This window comes from Argentina silus (assembly GCF_951799395.1).
Source record: "Argentina silus genome assembly, chromosome: 19".
NCBI classification, from domain to species: domain Eukaryota; kingdom Metazoa; phylum Chordata; class Actinopteri; order Argentiniformes; family Argentinidae; genus Argentina; species Argentina silus.
Window position 1 is genome coordinate 10,059,766 of NC_139673.1, and position 24,463 is coordinate 10,084,228.

General features: G+C 44.9%; 3 protein-coding genes across 4 annotated transcripts in view; all 3 read left to right on the plus strand.

Moving 5' to 3' along the window:
• LOC310819988 (calretinin-like) overlaps nt 1-500 on the plus strand; it is a 9,512-nt gene extending 9,012 nt beyond the window's left edge. The window contains exons 10-11 of the mRNA XM_083691444.1: nt 1-34; nt 280-500. The exon at nt 1-34 is cut by the window's left edge and continues 38 nt beyond it. Of these exons, the coding sequence (XP_083547570.1) occupies nt 1-34; nt 280-396 (151 nt within the window). The 3' untranslated portion in view covers nt 397-500. The remainder of the gene's footprint in view (nt 35-279) is intronic.
• Nucleotides 501-8,395: 7,895 nt separating this feature from the next.
• Nucleotides 8,396-15,934, plus strand: LOC310819978 (aspartate aminotransferase, mitochondrial). Its single transcript, XM_083691432.1, has 10 exons — nt 8,396-8,535; nt 11,366-11,522; nt 12,246-12,374; nt 12,536-12,595; nt 12,767-12,928; nt 13,032-13,136; nt 13,442-13,592; nt 13,790-13,955; nt 14,152-14,302; nt 14,441-15,934. Exons 1-10 carry the CDS (start codon nt 8,453-8,455, stop codon nt 14,561-14,563), a joined length of 1,287 nt encoding a protein of 428 aa, XP_083547558.1. The 5' UTR covers nt 8,396-8,452; the 3' UTR covers nt 14,564-15,934.
• A 423-nt stretch (nt 15,935-16,357) lies between these two features.
• Nucleotides 16,358-23,611, plus strand: slc38a7 (solute carrier family 38 member 7). Of its 2 annotated transcripts, XM_083691431.1 has the most exons (12): nt 16,358-16,382; nt 18,239-18,730; nt 18,952-19,005; nt 19,254-19,398; nt 19,923-20,067; nt 20,246-20,344; nt 20,707-20,764; nt 20,955-21,069; nt 21,521-21,668; nt 21,790-21,989; nt 22,092-22,143; nt 22,256-23,611. In XM_083691431.1, the coding sequence occupies exons 2-12, from the start codon at nt 18,479-18,481 to the stop codon at nt 22,368-22,370; spliced, it is 1,383 nt and encodes a 460-aa protein (XP_083547557.1). In that variant the 5' UTR covers nt 16,358-16,382; nt 18,239-18,478; the 3' UTR covers nt 22,371-23,611. The 2 variants fall into 2 exon arrangements, with proteins under 2 accessions (XP_083547557.1, XP_083547556.1); XM_083691430.1 differs by lacking the exon at nt 16,358-16,382 and having other exon boundaries at nt 18,136-18,730.
• Nucleotides 23,612-24,463: the final 852 nt, after the last annotated feature.

The window sequence follows — 24,463 nt, forward strand, 5'->3', positions numbered from 1 at the left end:
CCTCCTGAAGGATCTCTACGACAAAAACAAGATGGTAATGAACAGAGTGGCTTCACTGATTTATGGATTGATACATTGTTTGGTTGATTGATTATGTTTGTCATATTTCTTTCACCCATCTGGTTGCTTCAGAGGTGCATACACTGAGCATACGGGCGAAGGGAAGGGCTTGTTTTGGAACCAGGATGTACAGTCGTGTTGCACTACCACTCACTGTGTGTGTGTGTGTGTGTGTGTGTGTGTGTGTGTGTGTGTATGTGTGTGTCCTGCCTGTTGTAGGAGTTGGATTCGTCCGGTCTGGTGGGCTACAAGAAGAGCATCATGGCTCTCTCTGATGGTGGGAAACTCTACCGTACCGAGCTGGAGATTGTCCTCTGCCGCGAGCCTATGCTGTGACCCTCTCACCTCTGACCCTGAGCCCCCCACGCCCACTGCCACCACCCCAACCCCCAGCGTAACCAGGTGCATGAACAACCCCCCCCCCCCCCATCCCTATCCTCATCCCCATCCCACCTCTACCCACCACTCCCTTATCTTTAGAGTAATGTGCTCTTGAAGGCACAAGCTTCCCCCATCCCCCCCCCCCCCCCAACACCATCACCCCTCTGTTTTACCACCTACCCCTGACTTTGACCCGACCCCTGGCCGCACCCCCCAACTCCCTCCTTGTAGTCGCAGTGTTGCGCTCCCTGGTGAAATCATCGTGTGCAGCTTGTTTTTTTAAAACTTTACATGCAATTCTAGTGTGAGTTAACCATTACTGATGGAATGATAGCAGGAATATATGATATGACTATTTATTTGAATGCTAATACATTTTGCCTGTGTTCCCTATGGACTAACATCTATACTGTTTCGTTTTTTCACGGTTTTGTCCATCTCTCTCTTTCTCTCTCTTCTTCACCTCTTATCTCAATGCCCCCTTTCTCACTCATCATTTCCATGTTATGGGTTCCCTTGTTTTTGAATTGGGTTTAGACTTGTACTGTTTTACTGAAGATATTGAGAGCATCAATAAATATAGCTGAGGATCATTTCTGTCTCTCTCTTATTCACGACCATGGGGCACCATTCTGTAGTTCACCCGAAGGCAACTCTCTCCATCCAAAACACGCTATCTCTCTTGTCATTCCACGTCTGCAGAAGTTTAGTCCAAAAACATCTATCAGCCGATTGCATCTTCATAAACACTTAGTTAATTCATTTCTATGAAGATTCTGAGCCAAGAGGAAGCTATTTTCTTCTTGGCGAGCGTAATGCATTTCCAGTGAAGATAACGGTTCCAATCCAGATGTTAGGAGCAGGCGCGTTATCTCCCTTGAGCGCTCTACTCGGCCTCCTCTAATCTCCTGGTAAAAGGCAGCATGATGAAGAGAGGGCTCAAGCTATTCCATTTTTCATAGATGAGAAGTTTCCGAGGTACTCATCTGTCACCGTGGCACACTGTGCTGCATGGAGGGGGCCAGGGCCAGAAGAGGGATCAGGGAGGATAGGGATGCAGCTAAACAAGCATTATCCAGCACTGCCTCCTGTGAGCTGCAACTAGGCTACTATAGCATGGACACGTCACCATAGAAACTCTTTTGTGCGTTTACTTACTGTTACTTCAAGGAAAACTGCTGATGGGTTTCTGCCTCGGTAACTCAAGTGAAGTCTTTGAGCTTCCCCAGATGCACAGCCTGAATTAGAAAACAGAAAGAATGGTTTAGGACACACCAGGGCTCTTGCACACACATTCCCTATGTCATACTGCTAAGGTAACATCCATTGTCAGAAGCATTGAAATGACAAATAATCAGGGCTGTATCAGGGTTGGTCTTACTCTTCAGAAACAATTATAGAAATATAGCACATTGTTAATCAAAAGGGATAACATCCTGGGTTTTAGTGACATTTTCTGAATAAGCTATTCACATTTCCACTGCATGGAAGAGTCTGCACACCCCCGCCTCGATGTCAGATGGAACAGTCTGACTTCCATCAATTAATCATCAGCACTTTCATCTTTAATTAAACTCACTCTGAGTTTTTAAACCCCCCCCTCCCCCCCTCCAACACACACACACACACACACACTCACACCACACACTGTTTAGTACATGCCCATACTTCATGTACTAAACACACACCATCTACTGAGTTATAATTCTTACTAGATGTAGATGCATAGACATGCATACACACAAGCACGCACACATGCAAACCACACACATGCACACGCCACACCACACACACACACACACACACACACACACACACACACACACACACACACACACACACACACACACACACACACACACACACACACAGCTCTGAGACCCAAGCTGCTAACTGCTGACAACTGCACAGAAAGAAGCATAAAGTTAAGTCCGCTCTGATTCCCACCCCCACATTGGCCCCTCACTCAGAGAGAAAGAGCTCCTCCCCCTTGACGAGTTTAGCTATTGCTTAAAGCAGAAACATAATTACACACACAGACACACACACACACATCACACATTTTACACACATTAGCACATGGACAGGTGCATGGAGCTGAAGTAAAGGGGAACAAACAAACATATGTTAATAGAGGAAAACATCAGGTGCCTCTCTCTCAAACACAAACATCAGGTGCTTTTTGGAAGAATGCTTCAAACCAAAACAGCTTCTGCTGAGTCAGAGGATGAGGTAAGGTTGCAGCCTCTGCACTGAAATTCATCGAAGCGTTATAGGCACACAATAGTTTTCACACACACACACGCACACACACACACGCATGCACGCGCATGCACGCACACACACACACACACACACCCACACCCACATACATACATACACACAGACACAGACACACAGACACACACACACACACACTGCTCCTTCGCTCCCCATCAACACTAAGTGTTGTTGGACGGCTTTGTGGTGGCTAAGGCGAGCAGTCATAAGGCTTTTCAGGAATTTTCGGAAGTGTCAAGGACATGGCCGGAGCATGGAGGGGAACAGATGCAGGCAAATCCTTGATGGATTTTGGAACACCGGACTCTTCTGCTCAGCACTGTCCCACCGTGCCACTAATCCTTGCCTTCCCGAATGGTGGCAAAGGAAAAAGCACTCGTCGGATTTTCACTCCATTGTCCCTGTCTCTAATCCATTTATGCTGCAGAGAAAATAATCTCCGTAATTCCTCAAAATGAGTGGGTCAAAGAGAGACGAAGAAAAACACACACAAAGATAAACACAAGTGCACACACTCCAAAACACAGTGAACTCAATGACTTCCACTACTGTGAAAAATACAGTAGCAATTACATAATACTATATGTTTTGTTTTGTTGCTTTGTATATTTCTTGCTCTTCAGACTAATCCTTTTTTTTTTAATTGTCACTGTGTGGTATTCAGTGACAAATCTGTGTGTGTTGAAACCACCTAGTTTGGTAAGCAAACCACATCCATACAAATGAAAAGATTGAACATACACAATCTCTAAAAATCACAAACTCAATCATGTCACTCACACACACACTACCACCGGTTCTAGATTATTCCATGGTGTCCCACCCCCGATGGCCAACCTCAAATAGTTCATGGTGATCCTCTGAGGGTTCGTTCTCATTCAACAGCATCTCATTTCCACAGCAACCGATTTCCAGCGCAACTTATTTTGGTGTAATTAAACCGAGACCTTTGGGGGTCCGCTGGGAGACCCTCATAACTTGAGGGTGTGGATGGGAGTGTGGGTGGGGGTCGTTATGTACGTTACCGGAGCATCTCTTGGGAGGTTACCATGACAACCAGGTTGATGGCTTAACAAGCTGTGTTAATGCAATTAGGCGAATGGTTTTGGACAGTTGTACGTGCCCCTCCCCCCTCCCCCCCAAGTCCCTCTGTTGGATTCCACAATCATAGAGCATTGTCTGCGGCTTGAGCCCTTCATCATATCATAATACTAGATATACATGATCTGCCATCTGCCTCTTATTCTCTTCCACCTTGTCAGTGGCTGCATTTTTGTTTTGTTGTTTTCTGCAGTCAATGAACATTGGATTTGTGTCTACTGTATGTCCTTTGATTAGTGAACAAATGACTTTCATTGATTCTACATACATTCTAGTTTTGTATAAAGGTCAACACCCTCTTCATTTAATCTTGATTTGACTCAAGTCTATCTGCTACGAACAGTGCAAAGGTCATCATCGCACACTAGACAGAGAAAGAGAGAAAAAAAGGAAATGAGATGCACACAGATAGGGAGAGAGCGAGACATAAACAGTCTTATACACTCTTTTATAACAATAATAATAATAATAATAATAATAATAACCTTTATTTAACCAGGAAAAGTCTCATTGGGATTAAAAATCTCTTTTACAAGAGCAAGAGGCAGCAGCACAATTAACAGCCTTGCAGACATAAAAAAACATGTAATGTAAATGTAAAATGTAAATGTAAATGTAAATGTAAAAATAAAGAATAAAATATCAAAGATATTTGTCACAAGTCATCAACATCAGGGATCAAACAGGGGCAATATGAATCAGCCAAACCATCTACAGCCAGATGTGCCTGCCTCCAAGTCATTTAGAATTACTTTAAATGCATCCAGAGAGACCAGCTCCCAAAGATTCAGATAATTTTGCAACTGATTCCAAGCAGAGGGAGCAGCATACTTAAACACCCTTTTTCCCAGATCAGTACGGGCTTTAGGGTCAGATAGTAGGAATATGTCCTGGGAGCAAAGACAATATTTTCCCTTACTTTTCTGAAGGATGTAGATCCGTAGGTAAGATGGAAGCAGACCAAGAATAGCCTTATAAATAAAAATATGCCAATGGTTAAGTCTACGGGTGGACAAGGCAGACCATCCAACCCGAGCATACAAAGAGCAATGGTGAGTAAGGGCTTTAAAATGTGTAATAAACCTCAGTGCTCTATGGTAAACAGTATCCAGCATGTGTAGGCATTGCGAAGATGCATGCATGTATATAACATCCCCATAGTCCAGCACAGACATAAAAGTGGCAGTAACAAGTCTCCGTTTGGCCTCAATGGAAAAGCAAAACTTGTTTCGAAAATAAAAACCCAATTTCAACTTCAGATTTTTCACCAATTTCTGAATGTGAGGCTTAAAAGAGAGAGAATCATCAATTACAATTCCTAGATATTTGTATTGAGATACAGACTCAATCTCAGAGCCCTGAAAAGTGGTGATAGATGGAAGGTTCAGTGGCTTTGATTTTGTATTTGAGTTTTGTTTTGTCAGCATTCAAAACAAGTTTTAAATCACACAAGGTACGTTGTACAGTATTAAAAGCAAGTTGTAGCTGACAAAGATCCTGGTTTGGTGTAGACACAGAGCAGTATACCACAGTATCATCGGCATAAAAGTGGATTTGCATTGGAAACATTTTGATCAAGACTGTTGATATATAAAATGAATAGGAGGGGTCCCAGATTCAATCCCTGGGACACGCCCTTGGATACACTAAGGGAGCTAGAAGTGATACCTTCTGCCTGCATGCACTGAGATCTGCCTGATAGATAATTTTCAAACCAGCAGACAGTTTGTTCTAACAGTCTTACACTGATAAGCCTTTGCTTCAATACTGCATGATCCACAGTATCAAAAGCCTTAGATAAGTCTAAAATCTGATTGAAAATCAGATAAGATATTGTTAGTAGATAAGAACTCTTTCAGTTGTTCACTCATAAGGGATTCCAGAACCTTAACCAGGACAGACAATTTGGAGATGGGTCTGTAGTTGTTTAAGACTGTCGGGTCACCCCCTTTTAACAGGAGAAGAACAAAAGCAGATTTCCATATAAAAGGAATTTTGTTAGTGTCCAGGGAGAGATTAAAAAGATGTGTCAAAGGAGGTGCGATAAAATCAGCTGCTAGCTTTAGAAAGTAAGGATCCAAGTTATCAGGACCTGCCGATTTTCTAGTATCTAAATGTTTGAGGGCTTTTACACACTTATCCATGATCTCTCCATCTTACTCTTAATTTCCATTTCTCTCTCTCTCTCTCTCTCTCTCAAACATACACACACACATACACACACACATACAACACAATAGGTTTTATGGAAGCCGGTTTGACATGGTGCTCAGGGAAACCCTAAATCAGGGGAGGCTTTCAAATGTCACTCAGTATTACAGTCAGTAACACTTCTCTCTCATCATTTCTTCCACCTCCTTCTTCTCTTACTCTTTCTCTATCTCTCCATTTCTTCCCCCTCGCTCCCTAATTCTCTCTCTCGCTCCCTCTCTTCATATTTTCATTTCTTCTCTCCCCCTCTCTGTATCTCTCTCCTCATATGTACCTAATTCTCTCTTTTTCTCTCTCTCCCTTCCATCCTGTCATCCTCTGAGGAACAGCCTAAGCTACTCTCCATTCCTGTAAATACGGTTTCTTGTTTCCAATTCTATGTTGTGATTATGTTGTATGTATGTTACATACATACATACATACATACAGTACATACATACAGTACATACATTAGCTCACACACTCTACAACTAATGCTACCAAGTTTGTACAAATGCAAATAAATATTCCTCATGGTTATACACACACACACACATGCACATGCGCATGCGTGCACACACACACACACACACACACACACACACACACACACACACACACACACACACACACACACACACACACACACACACACACACATACACACACACTGAGAAACACACGCTCATATACACACATTACTGGAACACCATCTTGCTCAGAAATTAATGTGTTGCACACTGACCCCTATGTTCAGTATTAGGCACAACATGACTAATACAATGTTCCAAAGCAAAGACTGTTCAGGAAGTGACCATGTTCAATAAGGTGTTTGTGAGCCTATACCAAACTTCTTGTTGTCCACCTTGAATGTATGATCTCTTATCAAAACAGAGCCCCCCACACACACCTCTTTTACATACTGTAGGCCTATGTTCCATAAGACGCTGTTTGCATTGTCTGAGAGAATATCAACTCTCCCTTCTGACAGAGAAAATGACTGATCATAGATCACACATATGCAAAGAGTGCAAAGCGAGCACACACACACACACACACACACACACACACACACACACACACACACACACACACACACTTACTCTCTCTCTCACTGTATTTTTGTGCCAGTAGAAGCTGTTGTCATATGCCAGCTGGAAGATGTTTCATGGACTTCCAAGTTCTGTCTGTGGAGGTTCCTCGACTGTTCCCTGGGGAAACGGATGAAAGCATATTCAGAGCTCACAGCAAAGTCGACAGTCTCTTTGTGCACAACCTACACTAGAAACACAGAGTAGACACAGCTTCTGTCACACTATGTTACATCATGAAGGCAGGACAGTGAGGGGGTCAGAGGTTATCCTCTGAGGACCAGCAGTTTGTGTTGCTTTCAGGATCAGCTCAGTCTCTTCAGAAACCCTCACATTACTTGCAAGATTTATCAGCGACCTACTAAAACAAACGACTGGGGATGAGACTATATGTCAGTCCAAACTCACATTAGCAAAACAACTAAACCGGCAATTGGCCGGCAGCTGCTGTTCTGGGTAGAAAAGCAGTGGAGCCTGCACCACATCATCATGCACTAGAATGCAATCTAATTAGTTACATTACAACGCCACAATCTAATTAGTTACATTACAACGCCACAATCTAATTAGTTACATTACAACGCAACTATAGATGTGGCCACTATGCCACCATTCTTGCCTATATTGTATTGTATATATTATTATTCCTTGTAGATACTTGTGTATAAGAATGTGAAAAAACACGTCTGTAAACATCTTGATGAAGGTCTGTAAAACGAAACGTTGGTATCTTTCCACATAAAAGTTAAGCAGCAAGAAAGCTAGCTAGTTTTTCCTTTTCTAACAAGTCTGATCACTGGCCTTCCTGCCCTACTTCAAAACAGTGCAGTTGAGTCTATAGTCTTTGTGGCAAATCAGGATTTTTGATAATGAAGACCTGACGGGCTACCCAAACTCAAACTGCCTAAACTGTTTATCACTAGAAGGACAATTGCGCTCTCAAGTGGTGAATATGACTCTGATCTAAATAGTTGGAGAGAAAATGCAATGTGCATCACCTGGTAGTCTACTTTGTAACACCGATTCATAATATATTGCATCATTATTTTGATGTATATATGATTATATGAAAATGGGTGGATAATGTTTAGGTCAGAGTTGGTTGGCACAGTGAGTATCTAAAACCAGAAGAAAAAAAAGCATAAGGATATGAGTAGACACATTAAAAACAGTGAAACAAGTGAGTCAAACAACAAAAAATGTTCACTTATATTGTGTACAGTTAAAAATACAAAGCATAAAACACGGCATCTTGTTTGACGTAGACGCGTACGTTCGCGTACGGTCCCTCCCATTCATATCCGAGCTCTTCGCATTTCTGTCACTCTGCACCCCAGCCGTCTGCAGTCATGGCTCTGTTGAAATCCAGCAAGGTGATCTCGAGTATCGGGACTTTCTCCCCATCTTTGGGAGTATTCGCAACCCGTAACAGGTAATACCATGACATATGCACTCTTCATTGTCGTGTCTGAGGTGTCACTAATTTGACATTGAGCTAGCTACAAGCCCACTAGCAAGCTATGTGTCACTTTAGCCAGGCAGTAGGTTAGCTAGCTAGCCAACACTGTCTGAAGTGGTCAATATCAAGTTCACTGAACCAGAGGTCAAATGGGTAAAGCCTCACCCTCTGCAATTTCGCAAGCCTTGTTTTTGCTGTCCTGTTATGTAATATTTGACAAATGTTAGCCAGAAGAAGCTAGCTTTGGTAGAGGGCAGATTAGCTTCCTTGCTTTGATAGTAGTTGGCCATGTGACTGGCTGTTCATTATCCATCCGACCTCACATCCGCCTGTCGTGACTCACAATTTGCCCTTTCACCTCTCTAGTGTAGACTTGTAGATAGTTGTATGTTTGCCAAGTGTCAAAGATAATCTCACAGATCATCCATGACACACACTTAGCACGATTCTCTATATTTGATGACTTCAGACTCAGTTGCTGCTCTGTAGAAGCAACAATCAGACTTCTTGTGATCTTAAATGTCTGGTCATCAAGTGGTTATCATAGCAGCCACGTTTCGCTGAAAGTATTTTTATTTTAGGGTTTTAACGTGACATTTTACCCTTTGAAATCGAGGTATTTTCTGTTTGATCTCTTCGGCATGCCGTAGATTCAGAATTCCAGCTTGATCATTGGTTATTGTGCCCGCGACTCTGACCGCTGATTGGCCCAGTTCCTACGGAGACGCTCTGACAGTAACCGGTGTCCTTTCGCTTTTGTCTTGGAGGGCAAACTCTATTATCTCGGATGTCGCTCTTAAGCTATGAAAAAACAGCCTATTTGTCAAATTAGCATTATAATCATGTGCACTGCACGGCTATTATTTTTATTGACAGCACCGTGCGCCACTTTAAAGGGCCATATAGATGCTACGGGCCTAGCTCTGCAGGATTACCAGCAACATTCACACAGCAATAGGCGTCAGATCCTGTGTGGGGGTGTTTAAATCTGTTTGGTCTGGATCTGTAATCTCTTATCAGGACGCTAGACACATACTAATTAAAGCTACGATATTCTTTACTTAGGTAAAGCCACTTCCCACATAATTATGAGTAGTCTGGGTTCAGTTTTAGGTAGGTAGTCCAGAAATAGTCCTTAAAACAACTTTAGGCCCTCTTGTGTCTCTCTAAATTTAGGAAGCACCTGCTTGAGGCTGCTGCCACGATGTTTGCTCTATTCAAAGGTTCTTTGTGCATTTGGCATTCACACAAGCCGCTTACTCAAACAGACTGCTGACTGAAGTTGAACTGTTGGACATGTTTGTCTCCAAAGACCCGTGCTCAGATCATTTATCTTGTTCTGACAAAACAGTTATGATAGGGAAGGCATTCATACTTGTTATCTGCTTTATTGGTTAAGGATAATATGTTAGTGTGTGTATAGCTGACGACATACAGGATTGGTCATAGATAAAGCTTTTTACGTTCTCCACCAGTTTGTTTATTACGACAGATGCCTATATTAAGTGTATTCCTTATGGCAGTAGAATGGTCTTTGTCTTCATCAGTGTTGGCTCTTGGCTCTGTCTGGTGATGGTTGCCCTTTGCTTGGGCCTTCAGCTCTAAGTTTAGCCGCGAACTTTAGGGTGTTTGAATGCAGGTGTAACCCGAGAGGACCTCAGAGTAACGCTGTACATGACTCAACAGCGAGTCTAGCACAAGACTGCCAATGGAACCTTTTCAAAGCGTTTTTATCACAACATAGAATTTGCCATCGAGGCCTACCTGCAACTTTCCTTGCTTGTAGCCCATTGATTGAATAGGCCTAAGCCCCCAGTAAACTAGTCCCATTTGGCCCTGAGCTACAGTCCAGTAGCACTGGTATATGAATGATTAGAGGCCCTGTTGCCCTTCTGCCTGAGGTTATGTGAAAGAGGTCAGTGTGTGTGATACAGCAACGTAATGCTATTAGCTCCTTAACTGGACCCCCTGCTAATTTTCTGTGGTTCTCTCCTCATAAGACGGTATTACTGTACATTCCATCCAAGGATAGAGAGAGCGGGGGGGGTTACAGTGAATACAAGTCAAGTGATTCAGATGAATGAGTGTCATTTGCCGCTAGTGGTACTCTAAAATCAGTGTCGTATCTTAAACTTACAATAGCCACTCATGTTTGGCTGATAAATATTCTCAGACCTCTCGAGAACTTGACCTGAGCAGTGTATTTTCTTCGATGGTGTGTTTGTGTTGCTGAACCTCACATGAGCTGTAAAGTTGGGTCAGTATGTGACTGGAGGAAGAGGAAGGGGATGGGTAGGAATATTAGTGCTGGAAAGGTTCAGTGAGAAAGAGAACAGTGAATATTGAACTAATGACCAGAGGCAAAGAGGACAATCTAATGAGGGTGTTTGTCAGTAGGACAGAGCCATTGCCTCAGTTACCACCCTCTGCCCTTTAGCTCTGTCCAACTGTTCACATGGTGATAAGGAGTTGTCACCTGGTCACTTCAGTGAAGTGTGTGTGTGTGTAATATATATGCCATTTAGCTGACGCTTTTATCCAAAGCGACTTACATTGCAGTGAGTGCATACATTTTTCAGTATGTAGTCAGAACACACCACATCACAACAGTGTGTGTGTGTGTTACTGCGGGCTGATAGGGTACTATTGTGGGTGGGTGGTGCTGTTGCCCTCTCGTTGGGCGAAGGCAACACTTCTGTCATAGTAACACATTGTATATGAACTGTCCTGTTTATAGTTGAATACATTAAACAAAAGGAAAAAAGCCTCAATGTGTTTTGTCTTTCTTTCCCCTTCTTGGCAGCTCATGGTGGGGTGGAGTGCAGATGGGCCCCCCCGACCCCATCCTGGGGGTGTCAGAGGCCTACAAGAGGGACAACAACCCCAAGAAGATGAACCTGGGGGTGGGAGCCTACAGAGACGACCAGGGCAAGCCCTATGTGCTCAGCTGCGTCCGCAAGGTACCACAACAACTCTGCTGACAGACACCCACACCCCCCCCCCCCCCCCCACAGACAGACACAGAGACAGACAGACACCCACCCACCCCCCCCACAGACAGACACACCCCCCCCACAGACAGACACACACCCACACACTCAGACAGACACACACACACCCAGAGACACACACACACACACACACACACACACACACACAGAGAGCTCTTCTCAGTTACAGTACACCCTGCCATCCATCTTTTATTGAGGCTCCCTCCTAGTCACTCCTCCTCCTGTTGTGTTGCGATCCTGAGCTTAGAATGATTGAGGCCAAATCCCTCCAGCACCCTGTATTAACTGTTATGTAAGAACTGGATCTCACAAACCCCCCGTGGAGCATGACTAGCGCGTGTGTGTTTGTTTGAACTGAGTCCCACCATATAGGCTTTTGAAGTGTTACAGTCCCAGATGTTTCTGACTGGTGTGTTTCTGCACCTTCATCCTGAGCTCGGCATTACTGGCGTGCGTCCGTCCGTGTGTCCGTGTGTCCGTCCGTGCGTGGTGGGGTGCAGTAGACCCATGCGTTTGTGACTTATTGTGTTTCTGCACTGTCATTCTGAGCGTATATTTATGAATGCTGTTATGTGATTTTTGCCGCAGGCAAGGGCATCAAATGTCTCTCTACTTGGCCGTACACGTTTACCACTTCTCTCCCTCTCTCTCTCCCTCTCTCCCTATCTGCAGGCCGAGGCTCTTATTGCTGCTAAGCAGTTGGATAAGGAGTATCTGCCCATCGGTGGTCTTGGGGACTTTTCCAAGTCCTGTGCTGAACTGGCCCTGGGGACTGACAGTGAGGTCCTGAAGAGTGGCAGGGTGAGTGTCTGTCTGTCTGTCTGTCTGTGTGTGTGTGTGTGTAAGAGAAAGATAGTGAGAGTGAATGTGTGGTTTGAAAGGACGTGATTTGATATTGTGGTGTTGTGGCAAATTGAATGCGCTGTCACTAATGTCCCTCTCCTCTCCTCTCCTCTCCTCAGAGCATCACCGTCCAGACCATCTCAGGAACTGGATCTCTGCGCATTGGAGCTAACTTCCTGGTAAGGACACTTCCCCCCCCCCCCCCCCCTTTTTAACAGGAAATGGGAAGAGGCTGGGTTGACAAGAGAAGACTTTATCTTTATGGTGCATGCAGAATATAACCTGTGTGTGTGTGGTCAGTGTGATCTCATTCTCTCTCATTCTCTCTCTCTCTCCCCCCTTCGTCTCAGTCTCGTTTCCACTCTGCGTCACGTGACGTGTACCTGCCCAAGCCCTCCTGGGGAAACCACACGCCCATCTTCAGAGACGCTGGCATGCAGCTCAAAGCCTACCGCTACTACGAACCTGCCACCTGCGGCTTCGACTTCAAAGGAGCGCTCGAGGACATCTCCGTAAGCGAGAGGAGGACAGGAAAAGGATGGGCGGGGTTGGGGGGGGACTGACTGATTTATTGATTGGTTTAGTGATGCTACTGTATGATTTTCTCTGCTACAGAATATTCCCGAGAAGAGCGTGATCATGCTCCATGCCTGTGCCCACAACCCCACTGGAGTGGACCCCCGGCCGGAGCAGTGGAAGGAGATCGCTGATGCCATCAAGGTGAATATGGGGTCACTGGTAGAAGGGCCTCGTCCCTCTCGCCGTTTGTCAATTTTACGTGCGTTTACAAGAGCCTCAGTCCACATGACCATTAGCTTAAACGGCACACAAGCTGTTAGCTTACATACGCCATGTGATTTATGTCAAGAAAGACTATTATATCAAGAATGTTAGTTATTTTTTCGAACACCTGTTTCTAATAACATGCTTTGTTCTCTCTCCTCTCTCCCTGTCTCCTCCTCCCCCCCTCTCCCTGTCTCCTCCTCCTCCCCCTCCCTCCCTCCCTCCCTCCCCCACTCTCTCAGAAAAAGGAACTGTTGGTGTTCTTTGACATGGCCTACCAGGGCTTTGCCAGTGGGGATATCGACAAGGATGCCTGGGCTGTGCGTTACTTCATTGAGCAGGGCCACAACATCGTCCTGTCTCAGTCCTTCGCCAAGAACATGGGCCTCTACGGTCAGTCTGTGTACACATCAGCCACAGTGGGCTGAGAGGTGGCTGCTCACAGAGCAGTTGTCATAGGATAATGGAAAATCACTTCCTGCTGGCTGTGTTTTTTTTGTGTCTGTTCCCATGTTGGAGGCTGTTGTAGTAATCCTTGCATCATGGATAGGATAGCTCACCTGTGTTTGTCGGTGTGTGTATGTTCACAGGTGAGCGAGTGGGAGGGTTCACGGTGGTGTGCAAGGATGCCGAGGAGGCTAAGAGGGTGGAGTCTCAGCTGAAGATTCTGATCCGGCCCATCTACTCCAATCCACCAATGAACGGAGCTAGAATCGCCTCCACGATTCTCAACACACCAGACCTGCGTGCAATTTGGTAGGCTCTCTCTCTCTCTCTCTCTTCTCTTTCTCTCTCCCCTTTCTCTTTCTCTCTCATTCACACACACACACACACACACACTTTCAAATAATGATGTTTGTTTGATGTGAGTTAAGTCTCCACACGAAAAAAAACGTTCTCTTTATCTCTTCCAAATGAATGTTTCACACCCATGTGTCTTTCTCCCTGCCAGGCTGGAGGAGGTTCATGGCATGGCCAACCGCATCATTAAGATGAGGGAGCAACTTGCGGACAACCTGAAGAAGGAAGGCTCCTCCCACAACTGGCAGCACGTCATCGACCAGATCGGCATGTTCTGCTTCACAGGCCTCAAACCCGAACAGGTATGTATACACACACACACACACACATGTTATATGATATAGGATAGCCTCGTCTGTGTTTTTGAGAGAATTGTATTTAAACAATGCACAAGGTCAAAGTGTGTTGACCTCCTGTGTGTGTGATTGTGTGTGTCCTAGGTTGAGCGCCTGACAAAGGAGTTCTCAGTGTACATGACCAAGGACGGTAGAATCTCCATGGCAGGCGTCACCTCTGGCAACGTGGGATACCTGGCACACGGAATCCACACCGTCACCAAGTAGAGAGGAGCATGCTGGGAGAAACATAGGGGCACTGTGGCACTGGACACAAACAACAACAACAACAACAACATCTAAACAACATCATAAACGAAGAGCATTTAGTGTCGTTTAACTGTCCCTGCCCCCTCCACCCCACTCCCCTAGAGAAGGAGCTGGACATCCTGTGAAACTTTGTAGAATGGATTTCATCATGAGTTCAACTTTGACCTCTGCCCCCCTCTTGTGATAGGAATGTTGTTTAACCGTTAGTAACACCCCCCCACCCCCCACCTCCCTGACCAGGCCGCAATGTGAATGGGTGTCGAAGCCTATTGGTCCTATGTTTGACTGGTGGGCTGTTGTCTGATATCTCTCTCCTGCGCTTATTTATTATATGTGTAGTTTGATTATGATTATTGAATGGCTATAGATCAATAGTGCTGTCTTTTTAAACATGCTCTATCTACTGTGGTCTAAATCATTGTCAGGCGACTGATGATGAAGACTTGGGTGCTGTGCGTGCGTGCGTGTGTGTGTGTGTGCGTGCATACGGTGTCTCCTGTGGAATGAATTCATGTTATTCCTCAAAACACCCCATGGAGCCACCATTTATAGTGGTGGGATCTCAGCACTTATAGATGGGAGATAAGAGCATGCACTGTTGTAGTTATAGAATGGCACCACGCGATCTACATTCATTATTATGCTCTTCGCTTTAGTAACGGTTAAGCATGTGTAAACAACCAGTCAACTGAAGTAATCTCTCATTTCACTCTTCCCCCTTTACATTGCCCCTGGCCACGTCTTTCCTGTATTGTGTTTGTAAACTTTTGATAGTTGTAAATGCTAGTTGCTTTTTGCACTACGAGTAGGGGCTAGTCTGTTTCTGCTTTAAGTGTTGGTGAGGGAGCGGTCACAGCCAGCTAGTCAGTCTTAAAAGCCCCTAAGCACCTGGTTTGAGGGTTTAACACACCTGATCTGAGGCCACTGCTGTACTACTACAGGTATTCTGTGTTTCAGACTGCTGGAGAACTCATACTGTATGTCTCACAGCTAGGAAGTTATAGAACCTGAAAATATACTTACTGTATGACCAGATTTATAAACATTGCTTTGCTCCACGGTCCACACTGCGAAACTCCTTGTCTGAATGTTTGTGTCATTCTGATTGTGATGGAGGCAGGATGTTGCAAGGAGGCAGGATGTCAATGCTGTGCAAGGAATGTTGGAAATGTCAACGGTTGTTTGCTCTCTCTGCTCATGATGAATAAACTGGGTACTCAAGTCACCATGTTCTGTTTTCGTACATGTTGTATTAACCAATAATAAACAACATGCAGCATCAGTCATGTACCTTCCTCTGAACAAACAATAAAACATATATTATCATACAAAAGATATGGGCTATTGTGTTTCCTTTACTAGATGAATATTCGTATTCAAAATGTATAAAGCCGGCACAACTGCATACACTCCTGGGTGAATGTGAGACAACGATTGAGTAAATGATTAGACTGATTCGTTTCGGAGGGCGGTGATGATCTCTGTGGATATGGCCTATTCCTAGCATCGATTCGTTCGTCTGAAGTAAAGGCGTCTGCCGAATGACCGCTTATCTCCGTGCTACGTCAATACCACTGTAATATCGTAAAGCCACTGCATTCCTTTAACCTCGGTGTAAGCATGTTAAAACTACAGTACCCACAACCCCCCTTCGCGTTCAACAAAAGTCACGTGAAGAAAGTCACATGTCCTCGTGCTGGTTCAGCAGGAATCTAGCTCCCTGGCTGCGCGCGCGGTTGCAAATCACAACAGGCGAGCCGCCGCAGAGACAACACGGGTAAGTAAGTGTAACAGCTGTTGGGTGAATTATATTATGTTTTTAACCCACTTTATACACTATACTGATGTGTAATACACTGGACTTGGTCGTGGACGGCGACATATGTGGATGTTGTGAAGTCCTTCCACAGCCGCTGACGCTGTGAGTGAGGCGGGCGAGAGGCGGTGCTGTCGAACGACGGTTTCGGTCATAAACAGTCAGATGTCTTGTGAAGATGCCGTTGTGTTTTGTTGGGCCTCTGTTTCTCTGTTTGGCTCCACAGAAGACCGTGGTTACCTCCAGCCATTCATTCATTCATCTCCCAGTCCTCTGTAGCCTAGGCCTATATTACACACTCGTGCTTTTGTTTATTATTGCATGGGTGCAGTCCCTTTCTCTCCAGACCGTACTGTGAAATGAATGACGATGTGGTGAGTCAGTGGTGTTCAGAGAAAGGTAATTCCCGGTAATTGCATGGCTGATGGGAACACTTTGGAAATGCTTATGATGATGGTGGTGGTGGTTGTCTGTTTTGACTATCAGTTCGCTCAGACGTTCGTGTTCCCCACCACCAGATTGTGGGACAATTCTAGCACTCAATCGTCCGTAGGTGGTGTGCAGGTTGTGTTCCAGCCCAGTACTACTAACCCACCTGATACACAATCATGGGCTTGATGATGATGATGGATGATTAATAACTGAATCAGTAGGTCTAGGTTGAAAACAAGCCTGCTCAACCTGTGGACTACCGAACCAGGATAGAAGAGGGAAATGTCATCTAGATGTTGTCACATTGTTCCAGCGATGTGTCTTCATTGGCTAGACAATGAAGTGGTCTAAGCCTCTTTTGGCCGGTGACTTTTACCCAGGTGGATGCATGTGCTGAATAAACTTCATCCACAACACTTGACATTTCTTTAATATGCAGGTCACACGGCTGACAGTGTGAGGTTTTCAAAGTCAAAGTCAAAGTGGCTTTATTGTCAATTCTTCACATGTCAAGACATACAAAGGAATCGAGAGGACGTTTCTCACTCTCCCACGGTGAGACAGATAAAGTGCACAGGCACAACAGATAAGACAAGACATACTAAAAGTGAAACATTCAATGACAGACAATAAAATAATTTAAGCAGTGCATGACCATGTTACCTCATACGGCTATCACAAGAATACTGTATGAAAATCGCTCTCTGAGGTCCACTGTGATTTCTTATCATCATATAGGTTATTGGCTCATAGAGATCTGACGTGCATGACTAGATGGAATCCCACTTATTTGCATAGTGAGCTTTTTGAAATGCTCACAGTCAGGTGTGAGGAAGTAAATGGTGCTCCCTCACGAGTCAAGGGGCCAGGGGGACAGCTCTGAACGTTATCCTGCGTTGTCTTTTTTGGTATGTGTGCTGAGTATGCAGTCTGTGGTTGTCGGCCTGCTAGATAAGTATGTGTGTGGACATTGTCAGGGTTCCTACACGGGTCTGGAAAAATCTTTACTAACATATTGACATTTTCCAGACCAGGGAATGTATTGAGAAGAAGAAAAAAAAGAAGAAATTCTGGAAAAGATATCTGATTAAAGATTCCAGACCTATGCCATATTAGTCTTCAGAATTGTAATAAATATATATTTTTTAAAGCCAGATAATTAACACTGATGTTCTGCGTAGTGTGAGCCTATTTTATGTTTGACAGAGGTCCTGATGACCCAGATCACGTTACACACACACACACGTTCTTGACAGATGTGGCGAAACACAAACTCACAAAATCTAGGTCTGGAAAAATCTGGAATTTTTAGATGGAAAATGTGTAGCAAGCCTGAGTTGACCTCAGACTGACTAATCAGTCTTTTAATTAATCTCTTTCCACAGGTCATCGCGAAGGTCGACTGCTGGAGCTAAACTGACCAGTGGTATCAGTTGTGGAATGTTGCACAACATCCTCAAATCTTTAACGGCGACCTGACCCTTCAACCTCAACACTAAGCACTCCCCTAAGCACTCAGCTTTCAGTGTTGGTCAGAGGGGGAGATTTTAGGGAGTTTTACGGTGAGACTTATCGGGGTGTTTTTAGGTGGTGTTTTTGGGCGTGTGCCAGCCAGGCGGTACCCCATGGCGATTAACAGTGATGTGGCAGACTGGGGTGGAGCTGGGAGCGAAGATCCGGGGGAGAGGGCGTGGCTCCTGCAGAGCCCCAGCGTGGAATCCATCCGGCCCCCTGAGGACAGGGAGAGGAGAGGAGGTGTGTCGCCCACGGGGGCGGTCTTCATCATGGTCAATGCCGCTCTGGGAGCAGGGCTACTCAACTTCCCTGCCGCATTCAACATGGCGGGAGGAGTGACGGCAGGAGTGTTGGTACAAATGGTGAGAATGCTCTGGCAATACACACACACACACACACACACACACACACACACACACACTCTTGCTCTCACTTCACTTACTCACATGATCTGTACGATTGCTATGTCAGTAGTAGCCCGACCACATGCAACATTTGAACACATCAACATTTTTTGAGATGATCTAGGGGAAGCGAGGGGATGTGTCATGGTAAGACTTCCTTCTTCTCCTCTATGTTACAGTTCATGCTGGTCTTTATCATCAGCGGCCTGGTGATCCTGGCCTACTGCTCCCAGGTTAGTGTCCGTAACCCAGCCCACACACCAGCTCAACTCTTCAGTCTCTCTCTGCCTCCCTCAATTCACTGCCTCCCTGTCTTCTTCTTACCTCTAATCCGTTCAGATGCTCTCTCTCTCCTGTCCTCAATCTCTCAATCCACTCATTCCCCCCTTTTCTTTTCGGACCCTCTCTGACCCTGCCTCTCACACATACCGTCCTGTCACACTGTCATCCAGTACTCATTCTCCCCGGCTGCTGTTTGCAGGTCAGTAATGAGAGCACCTATCAGGAGGTGGTGCGGGCGTCCTGTGGGAAGGTCACCGGGGTCATTTGTGAGGTCGCCATCGCTGTCTACACCTTCGGCACCTGCATCGCTTTCTTCATTGTCATCGGAGACCAGCTGGACCGCTGTGAGTGCCCCTCACCAACACACGCACACACACGACGAAATGGAAGATCGTAGGAAGTATGTGTGTTTGTACACTGCCAGTGGGCTCTTTTATACCACGTAAAAGGTTTTCTCTCTGCATTAAATTTCTCATGAATGTAGAAAGTGTGATCATCTGTTCTGCCGTCTAAGTGTCCCCGTGCTGCGTGTGAAGATGTGAAGTAGTGAAGCAGTCGTGTCAGTGAGCTGTGGCTCCTCGTGCTGGCGGTAGATAAAGGTGTCTGGGGAGAGCTCCCTGCTGGCCCAGCTAATTGAATGTTTTAGTCATATGACACATTCCTTGCAGCTCTGAGCTCTAACGCGGTCAGCCTCAGATGGACCCAGCCAGTGAGCAGCCGGCACGTGCGGTCTTCTTTGGACGCGAAGGGTTAATTGAGTCACGTCTCATGATGACATGTCAAATGATCTAACGTCCCTGTGTTGCTCTTCTCTCCCCCCCCTGCCTCATCTCTCTCTCTCTCTCTCTCTCTCTCTCTCTCTCTGCAGTGGTAGCTGCTATGACTCATGAGTCCGAGGGTTTGGTCAGTAGTCAGTGGTACACTGATCGCAAATTCACCATCGTCTTGACTGCTATCCTGGTTATTCTGCCTCTCTCCATCCCTAAAGAGATAGGCTTCCAGAAATACGCCAGGTATATATATATATATCTCCTAATAATAACACCTTTACACATGCACCAACGGCAACACCCTCCCACGCTCTTTAGTCGACCGTTGATGAGTCATTTTTTGGAGGCAGGCCTGATTTGGAAACAGGCTTATGATCTGATGGATCCAACCAGACTGAGAGTGCTGTTTTGTTGTTTGTAGTGCCGTAAGTGTCGTTGGCACCTGGTACGTCACCATCGTCATCATCATCAAGTACATCTGGCCTGACAAAGAGATGATTCCAGGCTACATCCCCACCAGGTGAGCTCACAGAACTACACGTCCCACAACTCCCTCATTTAGACACATTTAATATATATATATAATAGATGCCATTTAGCTGACGCTTTTATCCAAAGCGACTTACATTGCAGTGAGTGCATGCATTTCAGTATATATGGTCCCAGCGGGAATCAAACCCACAACCTAAGCGTTGTTAGCGCCATGCTCTACCGACTGAGCCACAGAGGACCACATTTGCCTACACTCGTCCTGATGGGATTACAGGATTAGTCTGTACCACACGTCGAACTGCACTTCAGCCCGCTCATATATTATTAAAGCAGAAACTACAGTCCCCGTCATGCTTTGCTGGTGTTGATCAGCCAGTGTGTTTGTTACAGCCCGTCCTCCTGGACTGCAGTGTTCAACGCCATGCCCACCATATGCTTCGGCTTCCAGGTATCTGTTTGTATATGTATGTGGAGAGGATTTTGGAATGGCATGTGATTTACTTACTGTATAACTTGGTTGTAAAATTCTTGGAAGTGAGGAATTGAGGTCTCTCCTTGACTCTCTCGCTCTCTCTGTCTCTCTCTATCTGTCTGTCTCTCTCTGTCTGTCTGTCTCTCTCTGTGCCTCTGTCTAACAGTGTCATGTCAGCAGCGTGCCCGTGTTCAACAGCATGAGCAGGAGTGAGATTAAGCCCTGGGGCGGCGTGGTCACCGTTGGCATGATCATCTGCCTCTTTGTTTACACTGGCACAGGTGATTGTTTTTGTCAGGAGTAGAGCCCGACCCATACTGGATTTTTGGGTCCGATGCCGATTTATCTGCCTATATATATATATATATATATATATATATATATATATATATATATATATATATATATATATTAGCACAGTTTTCATAAGAACACAATAGCAAAAAGAAGCTCTTAATGCTGATAAGGCAATCCATATCTTGATAATGACAGGAAATTATCTCCAGTGACTAAATTCAGCCACTTCAGTAGGCACTCAAGGCTAACATCGGTCGATAATATCGTTGCCCCGATATATCTGTCGGGCTCTAGTCAGGAGTACATTGTTTGTTTCTGGAGTCTGTCATGCATGCATAGGGTTCACGCTGTAGAAAAAGTGTTTGTGTTTGTGTGGGACCATATCTGGCGTCCGATTGGCTGTTCCTGTATTAATGTCTTATATTCCCCTCTCAGGTGTCTGTGGTTTCCTGTCGTTTGGTTCTAATGTTAGTCAGGATATTCTGATGTCATATCCTCCGAATGACATCACCGTGGCGATTGCAAGAGGCTTCATCATCATCTGTGTCGTGACCTCCTATCCTATACTTCACTTCTGTGGCCGGTAGGATTGTGGCATACAGCACCTTTTAGTGACTGGACTGATGAACTGCACGGGAGTCTTCTGTATTCATGGTCATTTAACCAAGAGGAACGTTGACACTGTGTTTTTTTTGTTTCTTCAGGGCGGTGCTGGAGGGGCTGTGGCTGCGTTTCCATGGCGAGGAGGTGGAGGTGTGTGTTCGTCGTGAGCGGCGACGCAGGGTTTTGCAGACGCTGGTGTGGTTCACCACCACACTCATCCTCGCTCTCTTCATCCCCGACATTGGCCGAGTCATCTCCCTAATTGGAGGACTTGCAGCCTGCTTCATCTTCGTCTTCCCAGGTGTGTGTGCGTGTGTGCGTGCGTGTGTGCGTGCGTGCGTGTGTGTGTGTGTGTTTTTATATGACATATTACCATAATGCCTGTATGCTATGTTTGTTACAGGTCTGTGTCTGATTCAGGCAAAACTTTCAGAGACAGAGAACAGATCTGCCAGGTAAGACGAGACTTAAAACCATGAGCCTCAACAAAATGATTCTGCGAATGAACACGTCTGTATTTGTTAACCACGAAGACTTCTCCCTAACGCTGATCTCCTCTCTTCCCAGTTGGCATGGGATGGTGGTTTACGGTATAGTCATGGTTACCGTCGGAGCGTTCATCTTTGGACAGTCCACAGCCAACTCCATCTACCATGACGTCACCCAACGAGGCAGCCAATAGGGAGCCCGAAAAAATCTTCACTAGAAGGAGCAGGAGCATGAGGAGAAGGAGGGGTGATCATCAGGTCTACGCTGCTATTCTGAACAAAACTGACTCTAAACAGGATGTGGAGATCCAACACACATACACATGTAAACACTATCCCTCCTGAGGCCTCTCTTGCATGCTGTGCACATCTCCTCTCCTTGACGCGCTAATGCGCCATAGCATTGGTCTCAGCCATGGAACGCGCCCTCTGATTGGAGTCCTGAGAGTGACCAATGACAAGGGACCTATCAGAGGGGAAACGCCTTGTGTCTTTGAGAGAAATAATGCCAATTTAATGTTTCAAATACATTTTGTGGATCCAGTTCTCAGTGTCTTAGCCCGTCCTTAGGCCTCAGTACTACATCTGTGTGGATACGCCCAGTCTGTCCCTGACCCAGCATGCACTGCATCACGTCCCTGTCCTGTTTACCTCACCTCAGGTGTAGTGGACTGAACTCTGACCAATGAGAAGCTGACAGAACCTGGCCAGTGGGGGAGCATGAGGGTGACCCCCCCACCCTCAGTGTACTTCTCTCTGACGTGTGTACCGATTATGAGTTACTGGAGAGGGGACCTGTTTTAAGATTGTGTCCAAAACATTTAATTTGTGTTTTAAAGTGATTTTATTTGAAATTCCAATGATTTTAATGAGTTCAATCCTGCAACTGTGGTTTACAAACATGTGTAACAATGTGGCGAGTGTATTGTACTGTACGTGCTCTAAAACAGATTTCCTCGTGTAAGAGAATGTACTGGGCCTGGCTTTAACAAACAAATTGCTGCTTTAACTATTTGTCTCGAGGTGTACAGACAGTGGCAAGGGACGAAAAGCAATCATGGTTAAAGGGATTGTTCCTCATGGCAGCAATTACGGTTTGACAATGACTTGAATGAGATTGGAAATGCTTGACATGGAATTAATCCTTTTTTTTTTGTATTCCGTTATTGGAAGGGAAATGAAAATGATGTAATGCTGAACTGAACAAACTCGGTAATTGTAATTGTCAGTTTGAACAATAAGCCATCTCGTGTGATGAATTGTTCCGTGTTTTAGATCAACGTTTTAATAAATGCTCTTATGTACAGTTAAATACTGGTTTTATTGCATATATTTCTATTGTATTTTTTTTTTTTAGCTGTATTTTACCAGGTTAGTCTAATTGAGATGAAGAGTCTATTTTACAAGAGAGACCTGACCAAACAGAGCTACACAGAGCGGATACAATTACACCAAGCTTAAAAGTATTACTAATACATGTATGTATTAGTAATAATACAACTAGGGATCAGGTTCATATACTAATACATTTATGTATATGTGTTAGTGTAGTCACTAATGATCTACTGCTCTCCGCTGGTACCGGATCCCTCAGCATCATCATCCTCCTTGATGACGAGTCAAGTCCTGGATGCAATGCAACTTCCTCAAACTGAACTGCTACAAATCAGAAATCATACTTGTTGACCCAAAGTCCCTGACCTCCTCCAGCACACACCTACCCGCAGTCTTCGGTCAGCTGATGCCAACCTCCTTGTCCCCATCACCAGGGCTAAACACCGGACCGGGCTTTCTCCACTGCAGCCCCCACTCTTTGGAACACTCACCCAAACCACATTTAAGAATCCAGCACGCTCTCCTCCTTCAAAAGATCCCTCAAAACCCATCTTTTTAAACTTTAATCTTTAACTAATTTTATTGTTGTTTTCACTAACTGTGCTTTTGTTTTACTTTTTATTTATCTATTCTTGTCCTCTCCATGAAAGCACTATACAAAATAAATGCATTATTATTACCAATGCATTGAAATTAAACTGACCCCTAGTTGAACTTCAACCCTCTGCAGTATCTGACACATTAGCTTTATTCTATGCAGAACAGCACAGTTAAGGATAGGCCTAGCCAGTCATATAACTAATCTGACTACTCACTTTTGTTCCCCTCCATTGCTCCGGAATCATCTAGAACAGCTGCCAATTCTACATGGCTGTTTTTATTCTTTCTGTAACATTTACATTCATTTTCAGTTAACATTGATATTACAATTCAACTTTTAAACAAATCAATG

Excerpts from the sequence above, each read along its gene's own strand:
- LOC310819978 (XM_083691432.1), top strand. The coding sequence starts at position 8,453 with ATGGCTCTGTTGAAATCCAGCAAGGTGATCTCGAGTATCGGGACTTTC. Across the intron at positions 8,536-11,365 it reads GTATTCGCAACCCGTAACAG|CTCATGGTGGGGTGGAGTGC; the intron begins GTAATACCATGA and ends CCTTCTTGGCAG. Across the intron at positions 11,523-12,245 it reads TGCTCAGCTGCGTCCGCAAG|GCCGAGGCTCTTATTGCTGC; the intron begins GTACCACAACAA and ends CCCTATCTGCAG.
- slc38a7 (XM_083691431.1), top strand. The coding sequence starts at position 18,479 with ATGGCGATTAACAGTGATGTGGCAGACTGGGGTGGAGCTGGGAGCGAA. Across the intron at positions 19,006-19,253 it reads TCCTGGCCTACTGCTCCCAG|GTCAGTAATGAGAGCACCTA; the intron begins GTTAGTGTCCGT and ends TGCTGTTTGCAG. Across the intron at positions 20,345-20,706 it reads CCAGGCTACATCCCCACCAG|CCCGTCCTCCTGGACTGCAG; the intron begins GTGAGCTCACAG and ends TGTTTGTTACAG.